Below are 24624 nucleotides of genomic sequence, written 5' to 3' on the forward strand. Positions count from 1 at the left end.
AGTATACACCAGCACTTTCTCCTCCCCGCATCATTACATGTCTGTATGTTTCTCTCTTCTGTGGATACTTGGATTAAAATATGAAAGGGAAACACTTCTGCCCTGAAGAAGGTACACCTACATGACAGCCAGGGGCGGACATAGACACCTGTGGGTCCCTGTGCAAGGACAGTATATGGGCTCTCCAGTCAGAATATCCCCCTTATGATAGAGGAAGCAGAGGCCCCCCTTACCTACAGGACTGCTGTGCATCGGTTGCACATACTTTCCTTATGACTTCTGCCAATCGGACATAGGCGGCCTGTTCTAAAGATATGGCACCAATGACTATCCTGAGATGACCACTTCAAAATTTGCAGTCCATGTTAAGTCCAGGTACGAACGGCTGTTTGTATATTAACTCCATAGGAAGAATACAGCGGACCCCAGCTATGGCTTCTGCTGTATTCATGGACACCCCATGGACCCAACTCTTTCAGTCCTTCACCCAGTTGAGAGACAGTAGCCATCAATCATTAGTGGGCATACAGGAGTTGCACAGGGTTTTGGAGGCTTCAGGACAATTGCCCTTTTTGCCCATGTTAGAATCAGTCCCTAAGGAGCTGTTTCAAACTGACTGGTTCCAGCACGCCAAAGCCAACCATTGCCACCCCGCAGAATAAATCTGAGACCGTTCTGCACAATAGAGTTTAGATATATTATTTTTTTTTACATTTTATTAATACTCATAACTAGAGCTGAGTTTTAGAATCTTTGACCTGGGTATCTGTCCCTTTTAACATAGACCAGAATTAATTTTGCTCTCCACCTTAGGGCACAATTGGAGGTATTTAAAACTGTACAAGTGAGAGCACCACATCTCCTCCAATCTCCAGGGTGTCAATCATTTGCAGGGCTGGGAAGCGGTGAAAATACTCGCAGAAGGGTTGTCCATTCACAAAGACCTTGTATCGCCCATTGCCGGTCCGGACAGAGATCTGTAGGAATATACCACATAGTTCATTCTTGGTCCTATGATCAGCTAAACATCCTAAAACAGACCCCAAGGTAAAAACATGGACTGTCTGCAACCCTGCCTGTGAACCCATCAGTCCTAAACTCTTTCCATAGTCATTAGAAGTGCAGATACTTACATCAAAATACTGCCCTGGCACAAAGGGGTTGTCAGTCATGTCCCTCTCTTCACCACCCCAATCGCCCCCAATTTTGCTGTTTCGCACCACTGTTAACTCATTTAGGCGAACATTAAAGTGTAAAGCTATGTCACCACTTGATGTCGCAAAATTTATGTGGAAACTAGAAAAAAAAAGAAACACGTTATTAAGTATCGCTAGGTCCTAGATCTATAACAACATTCCGGTTGCTTGCAGCCACCACTAGGGGGAGAACAGGAGCTTAGGGCATAAACTGTAAACTCTTAAGCTCCCTCTAGTGGTGGATGCAGTCAACAAGAATATTCTGTTTTAACGCTATGTTGGGGATTTAGAACTGTATAACAGTAAAGCGATGCTCCAATTCTGATAAACATTTATTTAAGGAGTTTATCATCAGAGAATTTCTAACCGAAAATGGTGGCAGAGATTCACCGAGACAACAAATCCTCTCCTCTATGATTACACATTATTATAATTAATAAAAAATAGCCAGCTCCATTACCCTCATCAGTAGTAAATTGGCTCCAGGAAATAACAGAGTTAGCTATAATTAATGTGCAAATTATTATATTTGTTCAGTGAGGCAAATATTAGACTATAATGAGTCACTTCATAGTACCACCACTCCCTCACCTTTGGCCTCCCATTGGCATGAACCCTCTGATCACAAAGGTCCTCTTTGGTGTTACTCCTCCAGGTATGTTTGCATAGTAAGGAACAGGCTGCAAGGAGGCAATGCACACAAATGTCAAGAGGCAAGAACATGGCCACATCATAGATGAGAGCATTGTTCCTTACCCTCCAACCGGTCATGTGATAATATCTTTAAGATTGCACAAGAAATTAACAATCAGTCATTACTCTAGATATACTGTATAGGGAAATCATTACAATGTGACCAGTTGGGGAATACGTTACTGGACAAGGGGACAGAAAGACAAGCTTGTGGATATACACATAGAACGGGATTTGCTTAAGACCCCTGTATACTGACCGGGTTATAGGTGGGTCCACCCATTGCCTGAGAAGAAGAAAAAAATGATTATGGAGTTTACATAATCTTAATGCATTGCTAAGAAAGTATGTGTACAGACAGATACACTTCGTTAAAGCATCATAAACCACTCCAAAGGAGGCCAAAAGGACACTCTTAGTCTCCATTGGGTGAATGCAACGCTATCAGTACTTTGACATATACACTGGGAGCTCTTGGCAGGACAAATGCCAAATTTCTCTGACGCAGTTTGTACAGAGCCTAACTGATGAACATATACTTACAGGCAGGGTCATTGATGGATATCCATGCAATGGCATCACCTTAGGAGACAGAGAGAAAACCCATTACAATGGCCCCATGTCCAGGTGCCTAGTGATTCAACTAATAACTCTATCCAATGACACCTACCTCGGGAGTAACAATTGGGCCCTACAATAGGAAGGGAAAATGGAAAAAATGCAGGTTAATTCTAATACTTTAGAGTCTTGTATATGTCGGCTACCAATTGTTCTATTTTCTGAATTTACAATTATAGTTCTTTAACCCATCTCCTGCCTAGTGATGAGAACTTTGCTCTTCCCTTTATTCCTTAAGTCACCATCATGTTTCCCTTTCAGCTGTCTTTTCCCTGAGTCACTGCCAAATTGATTTTCAAATTCATTGTGATCAATCTTTCCTTCCCCTGATATTTGCCATCGGGGCAGAGTCAGGGGTCCCCATACACACATTAGATGGTCAGCCGCTGCTGCCAACATCAATCTAATGTGTATGGCCAACTTTAGTCTGTAGTAAGTTACTCTACTTCGACAGTTTCCTTCTCTTGACATCAACATGTTCCTCACCAGTATGTTCCTCTTTTGTGTATCATTGGCATGTACTTTTCTTTGCAACCTTTGCAATCTTTATAACCAACGTTTTACTCACCCCACCTGCTGCTCCTCCAACAACGCTCAAAGATTGGATAATGACATCTCCATCTACATGAACAGACTCCACCCTCTCTAGAGGAATTCTATGACTGAACTCGTAGAAGTAAGAACCATTTACGTTCACCTGGACAGGATGAGAATGGATGGTCATTATTTTTGCTAAAGAAGGATGAACTATCATTGGTAAACTGTATGCAGAAGTAAAACATCTTGGATTAGAGATTGTGGTTTAGTAAAAATAGGTCTTGTCCATGTTTTGATTCCTTACCTGGTAGCTTCCAGGATTGATAAAAAACACCAATTCAAAGTACCCGCCTTTGTGAAAGGGGAAACCATCTTTCTTTTTCTCTTCACCTCTCCATGATCCAGAATCAAAACTGTTAAACACCACCTTGTCCTTCCCTTGGAAGCGGGGATTAAAGTGGAAAGCAATGTCTGCTCCCTCGTAAAGACCACACGCAAAGTTCACACAGAACCTAAGAGGAACACAAGGACACCAAAGTTACAATGATGGACCTTTTCTGCTAAAAGGTCTTCTCATTTCCTGGCCTTCACCTGCTCTGCACCTACCTAAGAGAAGAGCATATATGGTGTAATGATGATCACATAATGTAAATGGGGTGGGGGTGGGGTCTCTGTGAATTATGGCCTATCAATCTGTGATCTGAGGAGGGTTCATGCCCTGGGACCCCTATCAATGATCAATGTATGATCAGTGTGGGTCCAACTCCCAAAATCCTCAGATACCAGCAGTAACCTTTCCTAAAAATTGTCCATAAGTGTTATATCCTAGACGAGTTAGTCATAATATCAAGAGTGAACAAGCCATAGATCAGATCAGAAAAACACCCATTATCGTGACAAGTGTACCTGTAGTACTAGGGCATGGATCATGTGGGTCAATGTATTTATTCAAACTATTAAAGTAGCTCATGTCAGTGCACCTTGAGCAGAGTGTAGTCATTATCTACTTCTGAAATCTCTTCCTCTTTTCTGTCTTTATGTGAAAAAGTGAATACAATTTATTGCAAGCCCTCTCCAAAAGGAAAAGGGCTGCCAAACAATAAGCCAGAAAGTCTTGCAAGTGTGCAAATGTCCTTTAGTGTCTGCCTAGACTACTGTCCAAGCATCCCCCTGAGCTCTTAGTTTCTTTTAGGCTCCTCTAGAAGGAGGAGTCAAACGAAAGAGAGTGAGGAACTTAAGCGCCAACATCCCATGAAGGGGACACACCCTGAAAAGTCCTTGTGACAGAGACATGACCTGGTTACCAGACCAGACCTTGAACTCCATTGGCCAATTTCATATATTGCATCATCCATTTTAAAAGCAGTACTAGATAGGCCTCCGACCTAGAGGGTTTGCACTTCTGCTCTACGAAGCATTACCTGATAAAGCTTGTGTGCTAATACCTGCAATAAAATAGAGTACTCTGGAAGCGAAATTGTACTGATATTGCCGTAATCAACTAAATGCCATATATAAAATTTTACCTGAATGACTGAGCCAAGTCACATTGGGCTCACATAATAATTAACATCATTACTCATTACCACATTCACATTATATTGTGGCGTTACATCAGATGATGATGATAAATTGGGCCTATGGTTCTAGTGCATCCATGAAAAGGAAGACAATCTAAAATTTAGTGTCTACCGCTCTGGTGGCACTTAGTTTGGGGAAAACAAAAAATCTCACAGCTAAAAATCCAATATTTTATATAATTTTTGCTCCCCGCCATGGACAGACTGTGAGGGCAGTGCTTTGTATGTGAGGCCTCATAGAAAAGATAAAAATCGGGCCCACTTGACATTACCACACTCCTAACCTCCTGTAACATTGAGGTCCATCTTATTTATATGACCCAAGTATATTTTCACATCCTTGCCTGCTAACATTGTAACCCCTGTGGAGACCACATCCTTGTAGGTTCTCATCATACATTAAAACTAAAAATCAAACTGGATTGGGCTCATTAAGGCTGCTTATATAGCCTTTGTTTGGAGGATCAGACATTTAGATCCCAATCAGAGTCCATTGAAGTGGACAACTTTCATGTCTATGGCTAGTCCTATCAGATATGTTCACTCTGGACAAGGGGATCAACCAAATACTTTGCATACCTAGTGCTGTATTAAACCAACAGATTATCTGACAGATTATCTGACCACTCATTGGTCAGATGGCCAATTTCACACACAGATCTTTTGTTATACACTCCAACTATTGGTCTGATATTCTTTTGGTGTAACACAGCCAGCTCTAATATCTGATGCCAAATAGATAAAGGCTAGGTTCACTCCGAATATTTTTAGAGGTTTTGAGCCACTTTTTTTTTTTTGCTTTGGTTGAAAAACCTGCAGGAATATCTGCCTCAAAACCTCCTAAAAAAAACCTCTTTGTGAGCCTACCCTGAGACAACTACGGTAGTTAGTTACCCGTTAGCATGATGAGGGATCGAACCCTGAATGTAAACCGACATGCCAGGCCGCACACCGCCATAAATTGGGTTCCTGAAAGGAATAGTCTAAAGAAAGATAGACAAATAAAAATAATAAGTGAAGTGCCCAATAAGAAGAAATATTAAAGGGTATGTATACTTTTGTAACCAGTTTTTAATTGCTCTTGTGCATTTAATATAAAAAATGAAGATACTTTGCAAATAATCTATATTCAAAAAGAGGGAGAGAAAAAAGATAAACAATACAAACAGTCCAGTACGGAATGATTTCTCTGCCTAGATAGCACGATACCTGTGCTATAGTTTTATGGCTAACCAAAGGTCAGAAAAACAAAAATACAAGAGAAATGGAGAAGAAGGCCCCTTTCACACGGGCGTCCCGGATTTGCTCCGGATGCGTTGCGTGTGCATTGCGGGAAAACCGCGCGAGCAGGCACACAATTGCAGTCAGTTTTGACTGCAATTGTGTTCCGATGTTCAGTTTTTTCCGCGCGAGTGCAATGCGTTTTGCACGCGCGTGAAAAAAAACTGAATGTGGTACCCAGACCCGAACCCGGACTTCACTGAAGTTCGGGTTTGGGTTAGGTGTTCTATTCATTTTATTATTTTCCCTTATAACATGGTTATTACGTCATCAAAGGTCCTTTTGCAGGTCCTGAAAGAAGAAGAAAGAAGACCCTGCCGGCTGCGCAAACAAGTGGATGAGGTGAGTGCATTTTTATTTATTTTTTTAACCCCTCAAGCCACATTTTAGTAAGCATTCTGTATTACGAATGCTATTATTTTCCTTTATAACCATGTTATAAGGTTTAATAATACATAATCATAATCATCTCCTAGCAACCATGCGTGAAAATCACATTGCATCCGCACTTGCTTGCAGATACTTGCGATTTTCACGCAGACCCATTTATTTCTATGGGGCCTTCGTTGCGTGAAAAATGCGGAATATAGAACATGCTGGGATTTTCACGCAACGCGCAAGTGATGTGTGAAAATCACCGCTCATCTGAACAGCCCCATTGAAGGGAATGGGTCCGGATTCAGTGTGGGTGCAATGCGTTCACCTGACGCATTGCACCCGCGTGGAAAACTCGCCTGTGTGAAAGGGGCCTAAGGCCTCTTGCACACAAACTTTTTTTTTACCATTTACGTTCCGTTTTTTGCGTTCCGTATACGGACCATTCATTTCAACGGATCCGCAAAAAATAACGGAAGGTACTCCGTATGCTTTCCGTTTCCGTATTTCAATTTTTCCGTTCTGTTCAAAGATAGAACATGTCCTATTATTGTCCGCATAATGGACAAGGATAGTACGGTTCTATCAGGGGCCAGCTGTTCCGTTCTGCAAAAAACGGAATGTACACGGACGTCATCCGTATTTTTGGCGGATCCATTTTTTGCGGACCGCAAAATACTGAAAAAGCCATACGGTCGTGTGCAAGAGGCCTAAATGGAAGGCAACAGAGAAAAAGAGGGTAAGAAGAAAAAGGTCTGTGAAGCTCATGGAGCCCTCCCGAACAAACTAATGGGGAGGCAAGCCGTGTAAGCAAGTATGGTGTCCAGAGGATGAAAAAAGATTCAGCTATAACCATGGCTTGGTTAATAAGCTCTTCCAGATGAAAAATATGATGGATCTCGGCAACACATTGAAAGAAAGAAGGGGTTATCGTCTGTTTCCAATATCTGGGGAAAAGACATCTAGCCGACCCTTAGAATTGTCACAGCAAACCTTTTTTTGAAATGAGAAGGAGATTCCTTACATGGCGGAAGAAGGACAATAGCCATTGAAGGTGAAACCACAAAATGGCCGCCCCAAAATGACTGTACCAAATGTGAGACTATGAGTCAATGGCCTGTCTACAGTTCCAACCGGTGGCAGAGGTGGACAGAAGAACATGTCATGTAATGTGGTTGGACATCTATTCAATCTAGAGAGGACCTTTTCCTAGGTGAAACAGCATTATTGAAGATCTGTGTGTAAGAAGTAAAAACTTGGAATGATCAAAGGGAAGGAGCCTTTAGAGAAGAATGTAATGTCCAGGCCAGGGGTCTGCCCTCCCTTAAACAGATCATACAGAAGCGGCACAGTTTGTACTGGTGGATTCTTTTGTAGGCACAGATGATCAAAAGGTATAACCTGTCAATGGAAATCAGTCAAAGCATGAAGGGATCTAATATAGCTTTCCAGCTAGTGGTAGAGATGCCAGGCAGTTCCAGGTACTGGAGCATACCGATCAAGCGCACATAAAAGTTTAATGCTAGAAGATAAGAGAAAATTACCCAGGATGGGACAGCCCCGGTAAGGAAGACCTAGAACAATAGATCATCGCAGCAGGCAAAACTGAAGGTTGTCACTTGCAAAAGTATTTTTTTTATTTTTATATTTTCAGATGCATTCTAGCAAAAACAACATGGTTGCGAAAGTATACATACCCTTTACCTTCTGGCTAAAACACAATTCATATGAATGGACGAATATATAAGGCTTGTAATCATTAAGGTAACTGCACAGACCACCATACAAAAACATAAGCTACAAGTTTTCCATACATGTACATTTTCCAAAACTGTCTGTTCCTTTATGTCCTATGTCTCTTTCTATTCTGCAATTCCACTTGGTAATTCACATAATGTCTATTTCTCCACCCAGATCTATTTGGAAAAACTCATCTCTTATCCCCCATGGAGAGCTAACCCGATGAGAAGTTTGACCATGGTACTGCACAGAAAAGTATCAGGGTCTTGAAATTCGAATATTGTATTGAGGGGCGATTGTCTCTAAATTGGATGTTGTTTCAAAATGTAAACATTTTTCAAAGTAAGAAAATTTGAGTCTAAAATATTTATAAAAATAATAGCGGTCTATGTGCAGAAAGAACCAAGTCGTCACTTACCGGGTTGTAAACCGGCTGGTAACCAAGTGCTGAAACAAACGCCATGCCTGATGTTATCCACCTAGGAAAATACAAAAGTGCTCTGTACACACGGCAGGTTGCTTTTATACACGTGATATGGGCATGGTCTACGTCTTGATCATTCATTCAACCTTTGATCCTGGCTCACTGCAATATGAAGGAGAAGAACCTTTGGTCGTGTTATCATTTAGTTGATAGGAAAGCCTGATTATGGACTGATAGGAGATGATGGATACGTGGACAAATGCAAATGATAACTAACCATAGATAGTCATGGGGGATTCCTCTCACCTTCTAAGATGAGAAAGATGAGATGAGAAAACCCTGTAGACCTTGCTTGTTGGAACTTAGAATCTAAGGACTCATGTATTTAATTAAAGTGAACACTAGATCATCGTATACCTGGGTGCTGCATGGAAGAAGACTTGGAAATGTAAGTGGGAAGTTCTGATAAGTGAGGATAATAGTACTCAGTCATTTGCAGAATGAAGGGCAAAGATAAATGAGGTGTAGGAAAGAGCAGAACTGTAGTATTACTTAGTGGATTAGAACCCAAACTTGGAACTGTGTTTTGCATTGTATTGGCTGAGGGTGGTCAGATCTCATGCACCCAGCAGAATTATGGGTCAATGGTCTTTGCACTATACTGGACCTCCAGTTCTATAGGAAGTTATCCTTCTCCTGCGTAACAGAAACGGGACGGATCCGTTATGCTGGCCATAGACTTCTATTATGATGGAATGAATAACGGAATGTCTCTAAAGGCATTCCGTCATAGAATTGCGTTATGGTCCGTGGTAACGGAATCCATAACGCAATTCACCTTTTACCAGTAAACGAAGCGTGAACGAATTTCAAAATATGAAATTCACTCATCTCTAATTGGAAACTATCCAAAGTGATAAATGTTTCATTTTTGACATCCAGAAGGGGTGCAAATACTTTTTGATGCTTGAATTTTGTATCCCAGATTACGGTAACTCTTTCCTGTTATTTAAATAAATAGAAGTGCGTCTTATAGGCAGAAAAATACATTATTTCCTGATTTTGGGACCGTGATGCATCTCATCAAAGTGTAGAATGTAAATGTCTCCCAGTCTGAGCAAGTCCTCCAAAATAGCAGCTAAAAACAATGGACCAGATTTATCATTACACTTACATCTTACTCCACTTTTACATATGTCCAAAGTCCCTTTTGGCTAAGTCAGATTTATTAATGGTCCTTTAATACTGTGATAAATGTGGTTTGACAGTAGCAATTTATCCTTCAGTAAGCCGCTTTACAAAAGTCGCAAGTTTTTTAGAAGAAGTCGCATGTTTTATTAAAAAGTCGCATAAGATAAGCATGGTCCTCACTGGAGTGAAATTGCGCAATTTTTTGCAAGTTTTTAAATTGTCGCAAAAGTAAATCTGTCTAGAGATTCATTTACATAAGAAAACACGCCCACTTTCAGAAAACTGGCAAGCATAGCACAGAGCTAATAAAAGTCGCAAATTTTTGCGCAGTTTTAGCGATTGCGCAAAAATTTTCAACTTTTTCACTCCATTATTTTGTTTTGAGCTCATTTCTATTTTTAGTTTAAACTTATTTTTATTAAACATTTTATATATATATATATATATATATATATATATATATATTGACATTATACAACAAAAAGTGCCAAGGTAAATATACATACATGTGTAGAAGAAGGAATCTGCCAAATTATACATATAACAAGGATGTACAACTATTCATTTTTACATGTATGCAAGGCTGAAAATCTGCTTCTTTTCATATGTTATTAGAATAACGAATAAACAATTATATGTGCGTCACTATTATATCTTACATAACATGAGGTTCTAAAGAAGATGTATACGAAATTATATATATCATGCTGTGCTGATAATAAAGATGAATGATCACTTGTATTTGTATATCTATGGGACTGGACCTCTGCTTCTTTTCATGTGCTATAGAGATAGCAATTGGGGTATAGTATAAGAAGGAGAGAGAGAAAAATGGAAATTGAAGGGAAGAAAGGTAATATAAATAGGAAGGGAAAGAAACAAGAAAAAAGGGGGAGGTAGGGGATTTTAAGGATTATAAGTGCATATTTTATAAGGTCCAACTGTTAGGAACCTCTCAAATCGCCAACAAGGAATGAAAGTTCGGGGAATTTTTGGAATTCAATCCACTTTGAAATATTGGGAGGTCTTATCTGTGGCTTCCGCGGATATCTCCTCCATTCTGGCAATATATAGCATTTCCTGATACCACTCCCTCATGTTGGGAACCTGTGTCGTGCGCCAGTGCCTAGGTATTACTGATCTGGCCGCAGAGATACAGGATCTCAGCAGGCTTTCTTTCTGTAAGGCAATGGAGCCCGGCAGAATGGAGAGGAGTGTTATCAATCGATTTTTGTGTGATACCTTGATATGCCTTGAATACCTTGTCCCAAAATGGTCTAATCAAACCACATCCCCACCAGATATGGAGCATAGTACCTCTATCCCTGCCGCAGCGCCAACAAGAATCAGAGACTGTAGGAAAAATCCAGTGTAGTCTGGTTGGATATCTAGACCATCTTGACATAATCTTATAGTTCTTTTCCTGTGCAAAGCAGGCCATTGAGAGCTTGTGGGAAAATATGAAGGCTTTTTGTTGATCTGCCTGTGCAATTTTGGTTCCCAGTTCCTGCTCCCACCCCACTATATAACCTGGAGGATCTTTATGAGAATCGGCAATCACGTTCTGGTAAAGCAAGGATATCAAGTGTGTCGGTGGAGATGACAGTAGAAACAGCTTCTCGAATCCAGATAAGGGGCCCCCAAAAAAGCACCATATTTTGTGGTCAGTTCTAAAAGGGGTCATTTCTCTTTTTATCCCTTTCAGGAACTTGTAATTTTCCGTTTTTGTCGCCTTCCCGAAGCGGCAAATATGAGGACTTGTCGTTTGCGGGACAAGTTGTAGTTTTTAATGGCACTAGTAATTATTGTATACAATGTAGTAGGGATAAAAAATGCCATTCCACCATTGTTTTATGGGTTTTGTTTTTATGGTGTTCCTTATGCCGTAAAACTGACCTGTTGCCTTCATTCTCCGGGTCAGTCTGATTACAGTGATACCAGAGTTATATCGTTTATGTTGTGTTTTAATACTGAAAAAAATAAAAAAAACTTTGGAAAAAAGTATTTTTTCTTTTGATCACCATAATCTGACCCCCATAACTTTTTTTTATAGTTATGTCTACGGAGCTGTATGAGGGCGCAGTTTTTTTTATTGATACCATTTTGGAGTGTGTGTGACTTTTTGATTACTTTTCATTCAATATTTTGGAGAGGTGAAATGACAAAAAAATGACAAATAGGTCATTTTGAATTTTTTCTTTTCCCGTTACGTTGTTCTCCGTATGGGAATAATATTTTTATATTTTAATAGTACGGGTGTTTTCAGATGCAATGATTCCAATATTCTAATGCAGTGCTGCCACCTGCAGGCCAGACTTGGAATATACTAGTAATAGACCTGGAAGCCTTGTACAAGCTCAGGCCTATTACTAGCCTGGAACGCCTTCCCCCATCTCAGCCAGTGAGAAGCGTGCTGCTTCCGGTTTTAGCACTGTGGTCATGTTTAAGCACTCGCGAGCAGGAACCATCTTTAGAGACCGGACTTCCGCTGTACATGTACGGCGGAGATCCGGAAGGGGTTAATAGGGGATGCAGAAATAGCGGTTACATACAGACCCTCATGCCTATTATTCTAAATGGCACATGATAGCTGTGAGGCCCTGCCACTGAATTTTCATTGGGGCCCAGGAGCTTCAAAGTACTGTACGTATCTGCTCAGACCATTACTGAGCGGCGTACCTGCCATAGGTTAATACTATGTGATGGAGTCTGTAAGAAGAAGCCACTGAACTGCTTCTTCTGCTCCTGACATAGATTCATTAGCATTTTCCAGCAGCCACCACTAGGGGGAGTTTGTTTTAAAGACATTATTTACAGCTTCCATTGAATTTAATGGTAACTGGAGAAATTCCTACCCACTGAGCCCCCCCCCCCCCCCCTAGTGGTGGCTGCATATAATATACTGTGTGAGGGGAAGCAGGAGATCTATTAGTGCAGGGGTCATCAACCTTCGGCATTCCAGCTGTTGTGAAACTACAATTCCCAGCATGCTCCATTTATTTCTATGAAATATGCATGCTGGGTGTTGTAGTTTCACAACAGCTGGAGGTTGTCTACCACTGTATTAGTGGATTTATGCCAGCTGTCTGGTGTAAATACATTGAGAAATGTTGTATTCAGAATAAGCACCAAGTCGTCAGAAGTGGATGAAACGAAGGGCAACATTTAAGTTTTTAATTATTAAAAATTTCTTATCATTAAATAAAAAAATGGTAAATTTGTCATAAATCTTGGGAGTCTCTCTTTTCATTCTGGGTGTGTTTGATGCATACTGGGAAACTTGGTGGGTCAGGGGGGCCAATACTAAGTTACTACTATGGAGCCCCTATGAGGTCTGTGTACATCGCCCGCCATTACTGGCAATAACCCGGGTGGCACTGACTCATCTCTCAGGTTCTTCAGGGTGAACCACAAACGGCTGCTCGACGACAATTGTCCTGTTATTTGCTCAAAATGTATTTCGTTCTCCACCCTGAAGACCTTCACACATCCTCCTCATGGTCGGCTGCACTTTGGGGCAGAGGTAACACGTTTCCCTCTCCTTTAACCACAGGTATGTGTGTTGTATGGGGCTGGGCAGGAAATATCGGATATTATTAAGCAGCTTATCAGTCAGGAGAGGCCAGAAAATCCTTGACAATCGGCATGCCAGCTGCGGGGACTGAGCTGCGTACACCAGACCGCCGCGCCACGTGGCACCACAGAGGACTATGGCAAAAATAAAACTGTTCAGAGCACCTCATAGGAACTGGAAAATCCTCCATCTATTCACCCCTGAGCGTACCCTCACCCTGCGGTGTATAATTACAAAATGATCAAAAATAAGAAGTTCAAGGGCAGTGGAGGTATTTATTTCAGTCTAGAAGTTGTCTTAAAGGGGTTGTCTATTTTCAACAATGGTTTTTCAGTGAAGCTGGCTATTCATATTAGATGGATGTTGGCCGACAACTGTCTCCTCCCTCCAACTAGGCTGAGCATGCATGTGTTCTGAAGAGGAAGAGGCAGGAAAGCCAAACTACTCCAGTGGAGGATTATCTCCACCAGTATACGCTTTTGATCAAAATACTTAGGCCCACTCACCGCATCAAGGTGACCTCTTTTGCGTCGGTCCCTACTCTAATTTGGCACAGCGACACATGGCGACCACCGCCAACACAGCACCTGAGGGTTAATACTTAATTAGTCTCAGTCTTGTTCCCGAGACCACATGCAAAGGTGAGCTTTTTGTGATCCACCATGATTGTGTTAAAGATGTGTGAATTTGACTGTTAAAGATGTGTGAATTGTATTCTATATTCAGTATCTCTAGGACTGTAATGAGCTAAACTTTTTCTTCTCCAAGTGCCTCCCTCCCACCCCCTCTCTTTGTTTAAAGACTGTAGAGAGAGGGGGGCAAAGAGCTGTGCTGTGAGAGGTGTCTGATTTCTCATCTTTCTGCAGGTGTCCCATGGAGTGTGGTGGAATGCTTAAACCAATCACATGACTTGATGATATATGTTGTTCACTGCCTATAGAGAAGCACCTCTTTGAAGTGTCACATATGACGTATGCAGTAGTAGTGTTAGACCGTCCACCATTAACAAATGGCGACCCTTAGATGTTTACATTAGCTTAATATTCCAAAGTTGTACCTACTGCGCAGATGTGAAGAGTGTTATCTCTGTTTCTCTTATCTCTTTTTAACTTTGACCAATGAAACAATGGTTTGTGTCTCAGTGAGGACTGCCCTCTTCTGAAGATATATATACGCTTACCTGATGTAATAAAAGTGAGAGATTGCTTTGACCAACTTCTGTGTCAGTGTTCAGTCTCTCAGCCATGCGTGGATATTAACCCCCTGGGGGGGGGGTACATTGATCTGGAACACCAGAGTGTATCTAAAATGCCCCAAGGCGAAAGGAGCATCAACAGCCGACACACAAGAGGCCCCAGGACTTGACGAACGGCAGAGAGGAGATGGCCGGCTTTCATAGAACGGTAAGAATACTCTTACCTGCCTTTCTGCCATTTAGTTTGTCACTTCATGTTGGCTTAGTCTGCTGTGAGGTGGTACCCATGTAAGTATAGTAGTCGGCTGTAATGCTGAAAGCCTGGGGTCCATAGAACCATAGTCTGAAATCATAGATCACTCTGGTGTGTATATGTTTTGTGTGTGTCTGTGATTTATGTGAGGAGTGAGTTGAGCACAGACGGTAAAACCACAGACAAAGGGAGGGGACAGTAACCTCCTGGTTTGGAAGGGGGTGCTGTAGCGCCAAGGTGTGGGACAAAGGAACTCCGGCTGACCTGACCAGGAAGACAGTAGTTCCACATGACTCATTGATCTAAGGGAAGACTGCGGAGACTACCTGACCTGACCCTAGGAAGACGGTAGTTCCGCATGACTCATTGATCAAAGGGAAGACTGCGGAGACTACCTGACCAGACCCCAGGAAGACGCGACGGAGCCCGCCTGACCCCTGGTTTTGGGGAAGACGTGCGGGGAGTCCCAGCTGACTAGTCAGACGTGATAGTCAGATTGGAGCAAACCAGTGGGAGGGTGAAACCTTTGTCTGCGGAGGAAAGGGTTAAAAGGTGCTGATCACTCCTCTGTTTTGTGTGTGTGTCAGTTTGAAATACTGTTGTTAAGGTGGGTCAGTCCCACTCACATGGAGAATTGAAAGTTAAAATGTGACAAAGAATGTTAGAGAAAGTGTGGCCCCGGACAGAAGGTCGCCCGGCTGGCAACAGGGATGAAAATCTGTAAGAAATTGTGAAGTTAGAGCTTACAGACTGAGGGCATCAGAACTCCTGTGATGTTAAAGGGGGAGTTTTAACGAGTGAGAAAACAGAGCAGTGTCAGGATGATAATTGATGGCATTAGCAAGAAAGAAAGTGCCCCAGTGTCTGCAATCAGAAAGGCGCTTGTGCTAAATGTTCAGAAATGAACTGGTTAAATAGAGAAGATCCTAAAGGAAGGTCAGTTAATGGAACTGTGAAATAGAGAAATTCATTTCCCCCCCCCCCCACCTTCACACAGAAACATTCCTGAGATAAGAAGAGCAGGGAAAGGGGGGAGGGAATCATGGGGGCAGGGAATCATGCAGAGTAAGTGATGTTATATGTGTAATATATTATACAACACAGAATTGTTCAATAACTTTCTTTCTTCTTTCTTCTTTCCCAAGCAGTGCACTGTGGGAATCCAGCTTTTAACAAAATGACTGTATGATTATAACATGTATATTGTCTTACAGCGACAGACCATCAGCAATTCTGGGTGTGGTGTGGCTATCTGTTTCCAGGAAAGCTGTGTTTGTCTGTGCTGCAAGTTTTGGGATGAAACAATGTGGGTTGGAAGACATAAATGATTCAGTGGAATGTGAATGGGTGTGGCTTTGAGTTGTAATTGAGGCGAATATGTGTGAAGACTGATTATGAGCTGTTAATGAAAATGAGTACATGAAAATGTATATGAATGCGTATGGAGTACGGTATTTGTTTTTTAAATAATATGCGCATTGAGAATTTTATTTTATTTTTCTTGGAAGTTTTTGGGTTTTTATTGGTGCCAACAGCATTGATCAAGCTGTACATTTTTTTATATCGAAGTCAATCAAAAGTTTTTATGGGCCCTTTGTGTGTTCATGTCTGTATTGTCAGATCTGTTTGTTTCAATGCCTGAAGTTACCTGTTAGGGCCCTTTCACACTTGCGTTGTCCGGATCCGTCGTGCACTCCATTTGCCGGAGCTGCCCGCCGGATCCGGAAAAACGCAAGTGAACTGAAAGCATTTGAAGACGGATCCGTCTTCAAAATGCGTTCAGTGTTACTATGGCACCCAGGACGCTATTAAAGTCCTGGCTGCCATAGTAGTAGTGGGGAGCGGGGGAGCAGTATACTTACAGTCCGTGCGGCTCCCCGGGCGCTCCAGAATGACGTCAGAGCGCCCCATGCGCATGGATAACGTGATCCATGCGACACGTCATCCATGCACGTGGGGCGCCCTGACGTCACTCCGGAGCGCCCGGGGAGCCGCACGGACGGTAAGTATACTGCTCCCCCGCTCCCCACTACACTTTAGCATGGCAAACAGGACTTTAGCGTCCTTGCAGCCATGGTAACCACTCTGAAAAAGCTAAACGTCAGATCCGGCAATGCGCCGAAACGACGTTTAGCTTAAGGCCGGATCCGGATTAATGCCTTTCAATGGGCATTAATTCCGGATCTGGCCTTGCGGCAAGTGTTCAGGATTTTTGACCGGAGCAAAAAGCGCAGCATGCTGCGGTATTTTCTCTGGCCAAAAAACGTTCCGGTCCGGAACTGAAGACATCCTGATGCATCCTGAACGGATTTCTCTCCATTCAGAATGCATTAGGATAAAACTGATCAGTATTCTTCCGGCATAGAGCCCCGACGACGGAACTCTATGCCGGAAGAAAAGAACGCAAGTGTGAAAGAGCCCTAACATGTTAAGTGTTGTGCTAAACATCATAGCTCTGTTCTTATAGATAGCTGGCACATTACTGACGGACAAAAGGGAAGACCACAGCGTCTGACTGAAGGGGGTGGACTTAGATGGCTAAGAGCGGAGGGAGGAGGATAGGGGTGAACGTTACAGACAACGACAGCCCTTGTGCCCATCCTCTAGTTATTAGACACTCCCATGGAAGATGAGAAGTCCTGTTTTGTATTCCAGTCTATTAATTCCACGATAGGGAAAGTTGGATACTTCTGTAAGCCAAAATGTAAAGTAACATCAAGCGGCATTGGGTGGTTCAGTGGTGCCAACCATAGGTAGTGTTCCTTTGGCATTGCTACAGCCCTGATGTCAAACGCCTCATTGAAGTGAGGAAAAAGTAAGTCTGCCACCCTATGATGGGCCTGCAGAGTCTGTGGGACCCAGATCCCAGAAGAGAGAGTGTTGTGCTGTGTGTGGTACTCCTCGTCCACACCACACGAGAGGATTGTATTCTATGTCGACTATGCCCGGATCACTGTCCGTCCCCACAGACACCCATGTTTTTTGTTATAAGGAGAACACAAAGACAGGAAAGGGGGGGAATGAGTTAGATCAAGATTAGGAAACAGGAAATCCAGTATCGGCTCTACTTTTAAACATTTTTAGCAGATTCAGTCTGGCCCAATGATATCCCTCACTCTGGGTGATAAAGAAGTAGTCCCGTTTTTGATTGATACTGGAGCAGCCAAGACAGTTGTGCACAGCAAACATGGCCTCCCTTGATTTACTCTCCAAGCACACCAGTCTTTGGGTAGAAGTGGATGGGAAAGTAGTACGCTCCTTTTTTTCAACAGAAACCATCCATATTAGATTTGCCCCTAACCAAGATGCGCTTGCCCGCTTGCTGGTCAGTGGTAACGCCCCTTGTTGCCTCCTAGGTGCAGATTTGCTTGCAAAAGTACATGCTGGTATCTCACATCAGGAGGACGGCACTGTGAAACTTACAGGTGCCCTCAACGACCAGGAACTTTGTTTGTTGGCCATTAGTGATAAAATTCCCTGGTCCATGTTTGTATCAGTACTCCCAGAAGCTGAAAAAAGCAAAACCACTCACCATTGGATGGTACATGACCTGCATGCCGTTAATGAAGCCACAGTTTCTAACACCCACATCGTGCCCAATACACACACCTTGTTGGCTCAGGTTCCCATTACCCCTACTCACTCCACTGTGATTGATTTGTCCTTTAGTCCCTACCGCATCAAAGATGAGGTGGTAGATGCTTTTTATGCCTAGAACTGGCAATTTTGTGTTCCCCCACACTGGGCCTATCAGATTATTACATTTAGATTGTATTGCTATGAAGAGAGTGACCATGACTCAGCTGTCCTCACCCAACTGCATGGCCAGCAATAACGCCCCGTGGCATATTATTCAGCCAGACTTGATCCCGTGGCCAGAGGTGCCCCTTTCTGCATCAGAGCTGTAGTAGTTGTACTAGCTATGCTCGATGAAAGCTCTGAGATAGTTCTGAACCACAAAGTGATGGTGATATTACATCTATCCTCATGAACGTACAATCCAAATGATTGTTTTGTTGCCCGTTATTTGAGAATGCAGTGTTCCATTTTGTTGCCTGACAATGTTGCTCTCCAAAGGTGTAATACTTTGGACCCAGCCACCCTGTTGCCTCTGGACCAAGGGGGGAGGGAAGAGTTAGGGCACCGCACTTTAAACTTTTCTTCCAGATTCAAAGGAAGAGGCTCCTGACTGTTTGCAGATGATGTCACGAGAGGTAGTGGGATTTGGTAAATCATCCATTAGGTAATCTAGATCATGTGCTCTTTGTGGATGGATCGAGGTATGGCCAGGATGGCAGGTACTACACAGGTTGGGCAGTGGTGATTAAACGTGAACTACCACACATGTCTGCTCAAGAAGTGGAGCTAAAAGACTCTGAAGATGGCTTGCAGATATGCAGATGGAAAAACAGCCAACATTTACACTGATTCCAGGTGTGCTTTTGGGATAGCCCATGACTATGGGCCCATATGGAAAGCCAGAGACTCCTTGATTGCTTCAGGTAAACCCATTGAAGATAGGGAAGCAGTGAGGTCTCTGATGGAAGCCCCCTTGTCACTAACATGAGAGGTGATGATAGCAACGAAAGGCCACTGTAAACAGATGCAGAGGAGGCAAAGGGGAAAGCCACGGCAGATCAGGCATCAAAAATGGCTGCCAAATTACCTAAGCAGACCCCTGTCTTAAGTGGCCACAGTTCAGGTCCCTGAAATAACTCTTCCTGTCTCCCGAAAGTTCTTAAGACCTTACAGAACCAGATGGGGTAGGAGGAAAGGGACTGGTGGATGGAAAAGGGGGGACTACAAATAAGAAGGGAAACTTTACCTTCCCAGGTCGCTCTAATCCACGATGGCACAGGCAACCCATGGAGTGATGCACCAGACAAAAACTGCTATGTGTGATTTAGTACGTAGCATATGGTACACCCCAGGGTTCAGCACTGTAACAGTCAGACATACTCAAGGATAAACAGTTCGTGTCCAGAACAACGTGGGCAAGGTGGTTAAGGTACCCAAGAAACACGTCTTGCTTTTTGTATCTGTTTCAACGTTTGCAGACTACCTTAAACTACCCATGGTGGGTATGTATGAGTATGTATTGATATGTGATGACTTGTTTTCAGGATGGCCAAAACCGTACCCAAAGAAGTAAAGAAGATTATGGCCGAAGTTGTGTGCAGGTATGGGGTACCTTAGATCATTGAAAGTGACACAGGTGTTCACTTCACAGGTGAAGTGATGCAGGAGATGATGAAGGTTTTGGGTGTAGGACAGGCCTTACATGCTTCGTACATCCACAAAGCAGCAGTAGAGTAGGGAAAAGGAACTGAACGGGACACTAAGTTAAAAATTCAAAAAAACCTTAGAGTGCCTGCTGGTAGCCCTCTTTTAGTAAGGTATATGCCTAACCGTGAGACAGGCCTTTGTCCCTATAAGGTCCTTTTTGGGTCAGCCCCTAGGATAGGATTTATTTCCCACAGCAGCTTCAGATGCAACATGGTTGTCTGACAGATTATGTGATCAGTTTTGTACAAGCATTTGACTAAAGTACATTTTCGAGTTTTTGCTTCACTTCCAGGTTTTGATAAAGTACCAGGAACCCACCCACTTGTGTCTGGAGATTGGGTGGTAGAAAAAGACACGTTAGAAAAGTCCTAAAACCCTGGTTTGATGGTCCATTCCGAGTGTTGTTGACCACATGCACAGTGAAGCTCAAAGAAAAGGAAAATTGGATTGATTTCAAGGAAGTGTTGAGACTGGTTTTCCCTTGTGTGACTGTTGATCATGACTCAAAAGAATATGGAAAAATTGTATGAAAACATCGATCCGGAAAATCAGAAGCATTGATGACCTCCAGTCCCCCCATATAATGTCAACGCCAGTTAGGGAAAGATCATCTGACTTCCCCGTGCTCAAATCCAGTGTCACGGGAGGCTGTTCGCTAGGAATGACTTGTCGTGGAAGCTGGTGAAGAGGAGGCGGAGCATTGGGACAGATGGTTAGGTTTAGGGAGAGAATGAAATTCAAGGGGGGACTGTTAAAGATGTGTGAATTTTATTCTATATTCAGTATCTCTAGGACTGTAATGAGTTAAACTTTTTATTCTCCAAGTGCCTCCCTCCCACCCCCTCTCTTTGTTTAAAGACCGTAGAGAGAGGGGGGCAAAGAGCTGTGCTGTGAGAGGTGTCTGATTTCTCATCTTTCTGCAGGTGTCCCATGGAGTGTGGTGGAATGCCTAAACCAATCACATGACTTGATGATATATGTTGTTCACTGCCTATAGAGAAGCACCTCTTTGAAGTGTCACATATGATGTATGCAGTAGTAGTGTTAGACAGTCCACCATTAACAAATGGCGACCCTTAGATGTTTACATTAGCTTAACATTCCAAAGTGGTACCTACTGCGCAGATGTGAAGAGTGTTATCTCTGTTTCTCTTATCTCTTCTTAACTTTGACCAATGAAACAATGGTTTGTGTCTCAGTGAGGACTGCCCTCTTCTGAAGATATATATACGCTTACCTGATGTAATAAAAGTGAGAGATTGCTTTGACCAACTTCTGTGTCAGTGTTCAGTCTCTCAGCCATGCGTGGATATTAACCCCCTGGGGGGGGTACATTGATCTGGAACACCAGAGTGTATCTAAAATGCCCTAATTTAGGGCTGCTTTAACAATTGATGTAAGAAATGAAAATCGGACATCATATAGTGCATGATAATCTCAACCTAAAAATCTAGTTCCAGTCAGGGGCGTAGCTAGAAATGCATGGGCCCCATAGCAAAAAAATGTATGGGCCCCCCCCCCGTGCCATCCACAGATCCCCCTCCCCTAAACAGTGCCATCCACAGATCCCCCCTCCCCTAAACAGTGCCATCCACAGATCTCCCCCCTAAACAGTGCCATCCACAGATCTCCCCCCTAAACAGTGCCATCCACTGATCCCTCCTCCCCTAAACAGTGCCATCCACAGATCCCTCCTCCCCTAAACAGTGCCATCCACAGATCCCTCCTCCCCTAAACAGTGCCATCCACAGATCTCCCCCCTAAACAGTGCCATCCACAGATCCCTCCTCCCCTAAACAGTGCCATCCACAGATCTCCCCCCTAAACAGTGCCATCCACAGATCTCCCCTAAACAGTGCCATCCACAGATCCCCCCTCCCCTAAACAGTGCCATGATGGCGCTGTTTAGGGGAGGGGGATCTGTGGATGGCACTGTTTAGGGGGGATCTGTGGGTGGCACTGTTTAGGGGGGAGATCTGTGGATGGCACTGTTTAGGGGGTATCTGTGGATGGCACTGTTTAGGGGGGAGATCTGTGGATGGCACTGTTTAGGGGAGATCTGTGGATGGCACTGTTTAGGGGGGAGATCTGTGGATGGCACTGTTTAGGGGGGATCTGTGGATGGCACTGTTTAGGGGGGAGATCTGTGGATGGCACTGTTTAGGGGATGGGAGATCTGTGGATGGCACTGCCATCCACAGATCCCCCTACAGTGCCATCCACAGATCCCCCTCCCCGACGCTCACAGCAATATATTTATAAACTAATCAGTAACTACTTTAACTTTAATCATTGCTCATAGCTGAGCTCTTTACTTGGATTATTTGGATATCTTACTTTGTCTTAGCTCCGGTAATAGCAGGCAGTGCGGGGGGCGGCGCTCACTCACTGATGTCATGCGCCTGCTCCTCCCACTAGGCGGCGCAGGCGCGTGACGTCAGTGAGTGAGCGCCACCCCCCGCACTGCCTGCTATTACCGGAGCTAAGACAAAGTAAGATATCCAAATAATCCAAGTAAAGAGCTCAGCAATGAGCAATGATTAAAGTTAAAGTAGTTACTGATTAGTTTATAAATATACTGCTGTGAGCGGCGTGGCCCTGTATATTCTAACCCCCAGGCAAGCGTCCCCGTCACCATGGGAACGCCTGGGGGTTAGAATATACCATCGGATCTTCTGAGTTACTCAGTGGCCTGGCTGGAGCCTCTGCAGCCACTGTGTCGGCCCTGCGTGCGCCCTGCTCCAGTCCTGACTCCTCCCCAGCCAGGCCCGAGCCTCGGACCCCCCGCGTCCCGCCTACTACACTAGTCTAGTGTAGTGGGCGGGCGGTCCGCGGCTCGGGCCTGGCTGCCTGTGTGTGGTTGGTGTGTTACAAAAATAAATAAAAAATCAACAGAAGGCGGCACGGATGGGCCCCCAGTGGCGTAGGGCCCCATAGCCACTGCTATGGTTGCTATGGCGATCCCTACGTCACTGACCAGGGGCATACATAGAAATCATGGGGCCCCATAGCAAAACTCAGAATTGGGCCCCCCCCCCAATAAAAAGTTTAATAATTAAAACTGATTAGTGAAGGTGCGGGGTACATTAGGAGCTAAATAAAAGGTTAGGCTGTGGTCACATCACGTTTTTGCCATCCGTTTTTACTTATATGTTGGGGGGGGGGGGATAAAAAAGTGCTGCACCCTATGCTTTTCTATCCTGCAGAGTCCAGTAGAAAAAACGTATAGGTTAACATATACATTTTTCTTTCAAACTCTATGATGAAGGATGCCACTGTATGTATACATGAAACGGATGGAAAAAACGGGACATGAACTCGGCCTTACCCTTTAAGTTTTATTTATTTTATGATAGGTGTAAATCAGAGGAGAGCCTATAGGGTTAATTACTGCAGCAGGACTGTCCACACTGGTCAATGTGACCCCTGGGACAGATCTTGTGCAGGTCCACAGCATTAGATCTCTGTCTCACAGCTCAACTTCTCCCTTTGTTATTAACAGGGAGCAGAGCTGAGCAATTTTAGTCATGTCCCATCCTTTTACCTCAGAGGTAGTCCATCTGGAGCATCCAGGACATGCCAGGTCCCATATGAAAGAATACATATGCACTACAGTGAGCAGAGCTGAGGCTCCTGTCTGACCCTGACAGCTGTAAGTACAGTCACCCAGCAAACAGCCCGTCTTCCTGTCAGCTCCATCATGCAGAGCGCTGCTGCTTCCTTCCTTCTGCCCTCTCACAGTGTCAGCCTAGGAGTAGTGAAGGCAGTGCTGGGGGTTAACAAGCATAGAGAAGGGCAGGAGGACCCAGAGGAGGGTCAGCATGTGGGACATCACTGCTGATAACAGTAAATGCAGGGCTCGCTGGTACTTACCGCGCTGCTAGCTGTGGGAGCAAACTTCCACCAAAGACCTCACAGAGGGGCGGGCACATCAGGCACTGAGCTGCTTCCTGATTGGAGGAATCGGCTGCTCACTCTGAGTTTTTTTGCTTACTTATAATCCCCACACTGCAATTTATGCCTACATAATCAAATTAATCATTTTGGTCCTGTAGATTTTGTATAAAACATGCTTTTAAAATATGCAAATTACCTTGCTACCAGCAAGTAGGGCGGCTACTTGCTGGTAGCAGCCGCATCCTCCGATCCTAAAGACGCCCCCTCCGCATTGTGATTGACAGGGCCAGGGAACGGAATCGTTCTCTGCTGGCTTTGCCTGTTAGCATTCAAAATCTGGCGCCTGCGCCGCGGCCGTACCTGTCTTCAATCGGCGCAGGCGCACTGAGAGGCGGCCGCTCCATCCTCGATGCGCCTGCGCCGATGACGTCACATCTACACCCGGCGCAGGAGCATTGAGGATGGAGCGGCCGAGCGAGCGGCCGCCTCTCAGTGCGCCTGCGCCGATTGAAGACAGGTACGGCCGCGGCGCAGGCGCCAGATTTTGAATGCAAACAGGCAGGGCCAGCAGAGAACGATTCCGTTCCCTGGCCCTGTCAATCACAATGCGGTTGGGGCGTCATTAGGATTGGAGGATGCGGCTGCTACCAGCAAGTAGCCGCCCTACTTGCTGGTAGCAAGGTAATTTGCATATTTTAAAAGCATGTTTTAAACAAAATCTACAGGACCAAAATGATTAATTATGTAGGCATAAATCGCAGTGTGGGGATTATAAGTAAGCAAA

General features: G+C 43.9%; 1 protein-coding gene across 2 annotated transcripts; it reads right to left on the reverse strand.

The window, feature by feature from the left end:
* Window positions 1-745: 745 nt before the first annotated feature.
* Window positions 746-23858, reverse strand: LOC121009622 (galectin-4-like). Of its 2 annotated transcripts, none has more exons than XM_040442856.1 (11): window positions 23817-23858; window positions 8439-8606; window positions 5519-5607; window positions 3349-3556; window positions 3076-3204; window positions 2560-2580; window positions 2433-2471; window positions 2149-2175; window positions 1788-1876; window positions 1134-1296; window positions 746-977 (listed from the first exon to the last, which is right to left on the reverse strand). In XM_040442856.1, exons 2-11 carry the CDS (start codon window positions 8583-8585, stop codon window positions 831-833), a joined length of 1059 nt encoding a protein of 352 aa, XP_040298790.1. In that variant the 5' UTR covers window positions 8586-8606; window positions 23817-23858; the 3' UTR covers window positions 746-830. The 2 variants fall into 2 exon arrangements, with proteins under 2 accessions (XP_040298790.1, XP_040298791.1); XM_040442857.1 differs by lacking the exon at window positions 23817-23858 and adding an exon at window positions 8862-9679.
* Between the last annotated feature and the right edge of the window lie 766 nt (window positions 23859-24624).

Source organism: Bufo bufo, chromosome 8, assembly GCF_905171765.1.
Source record: "Bufo bufo chromosome 8, aBufBuf1.1, whole genome shotgun sequence".
Taxonomy (NCBI): Eukaryota; Metazoa; Chordata; class Amphibia; order Anura; family Bufonidae; genus Bufo; species Bufo bufo.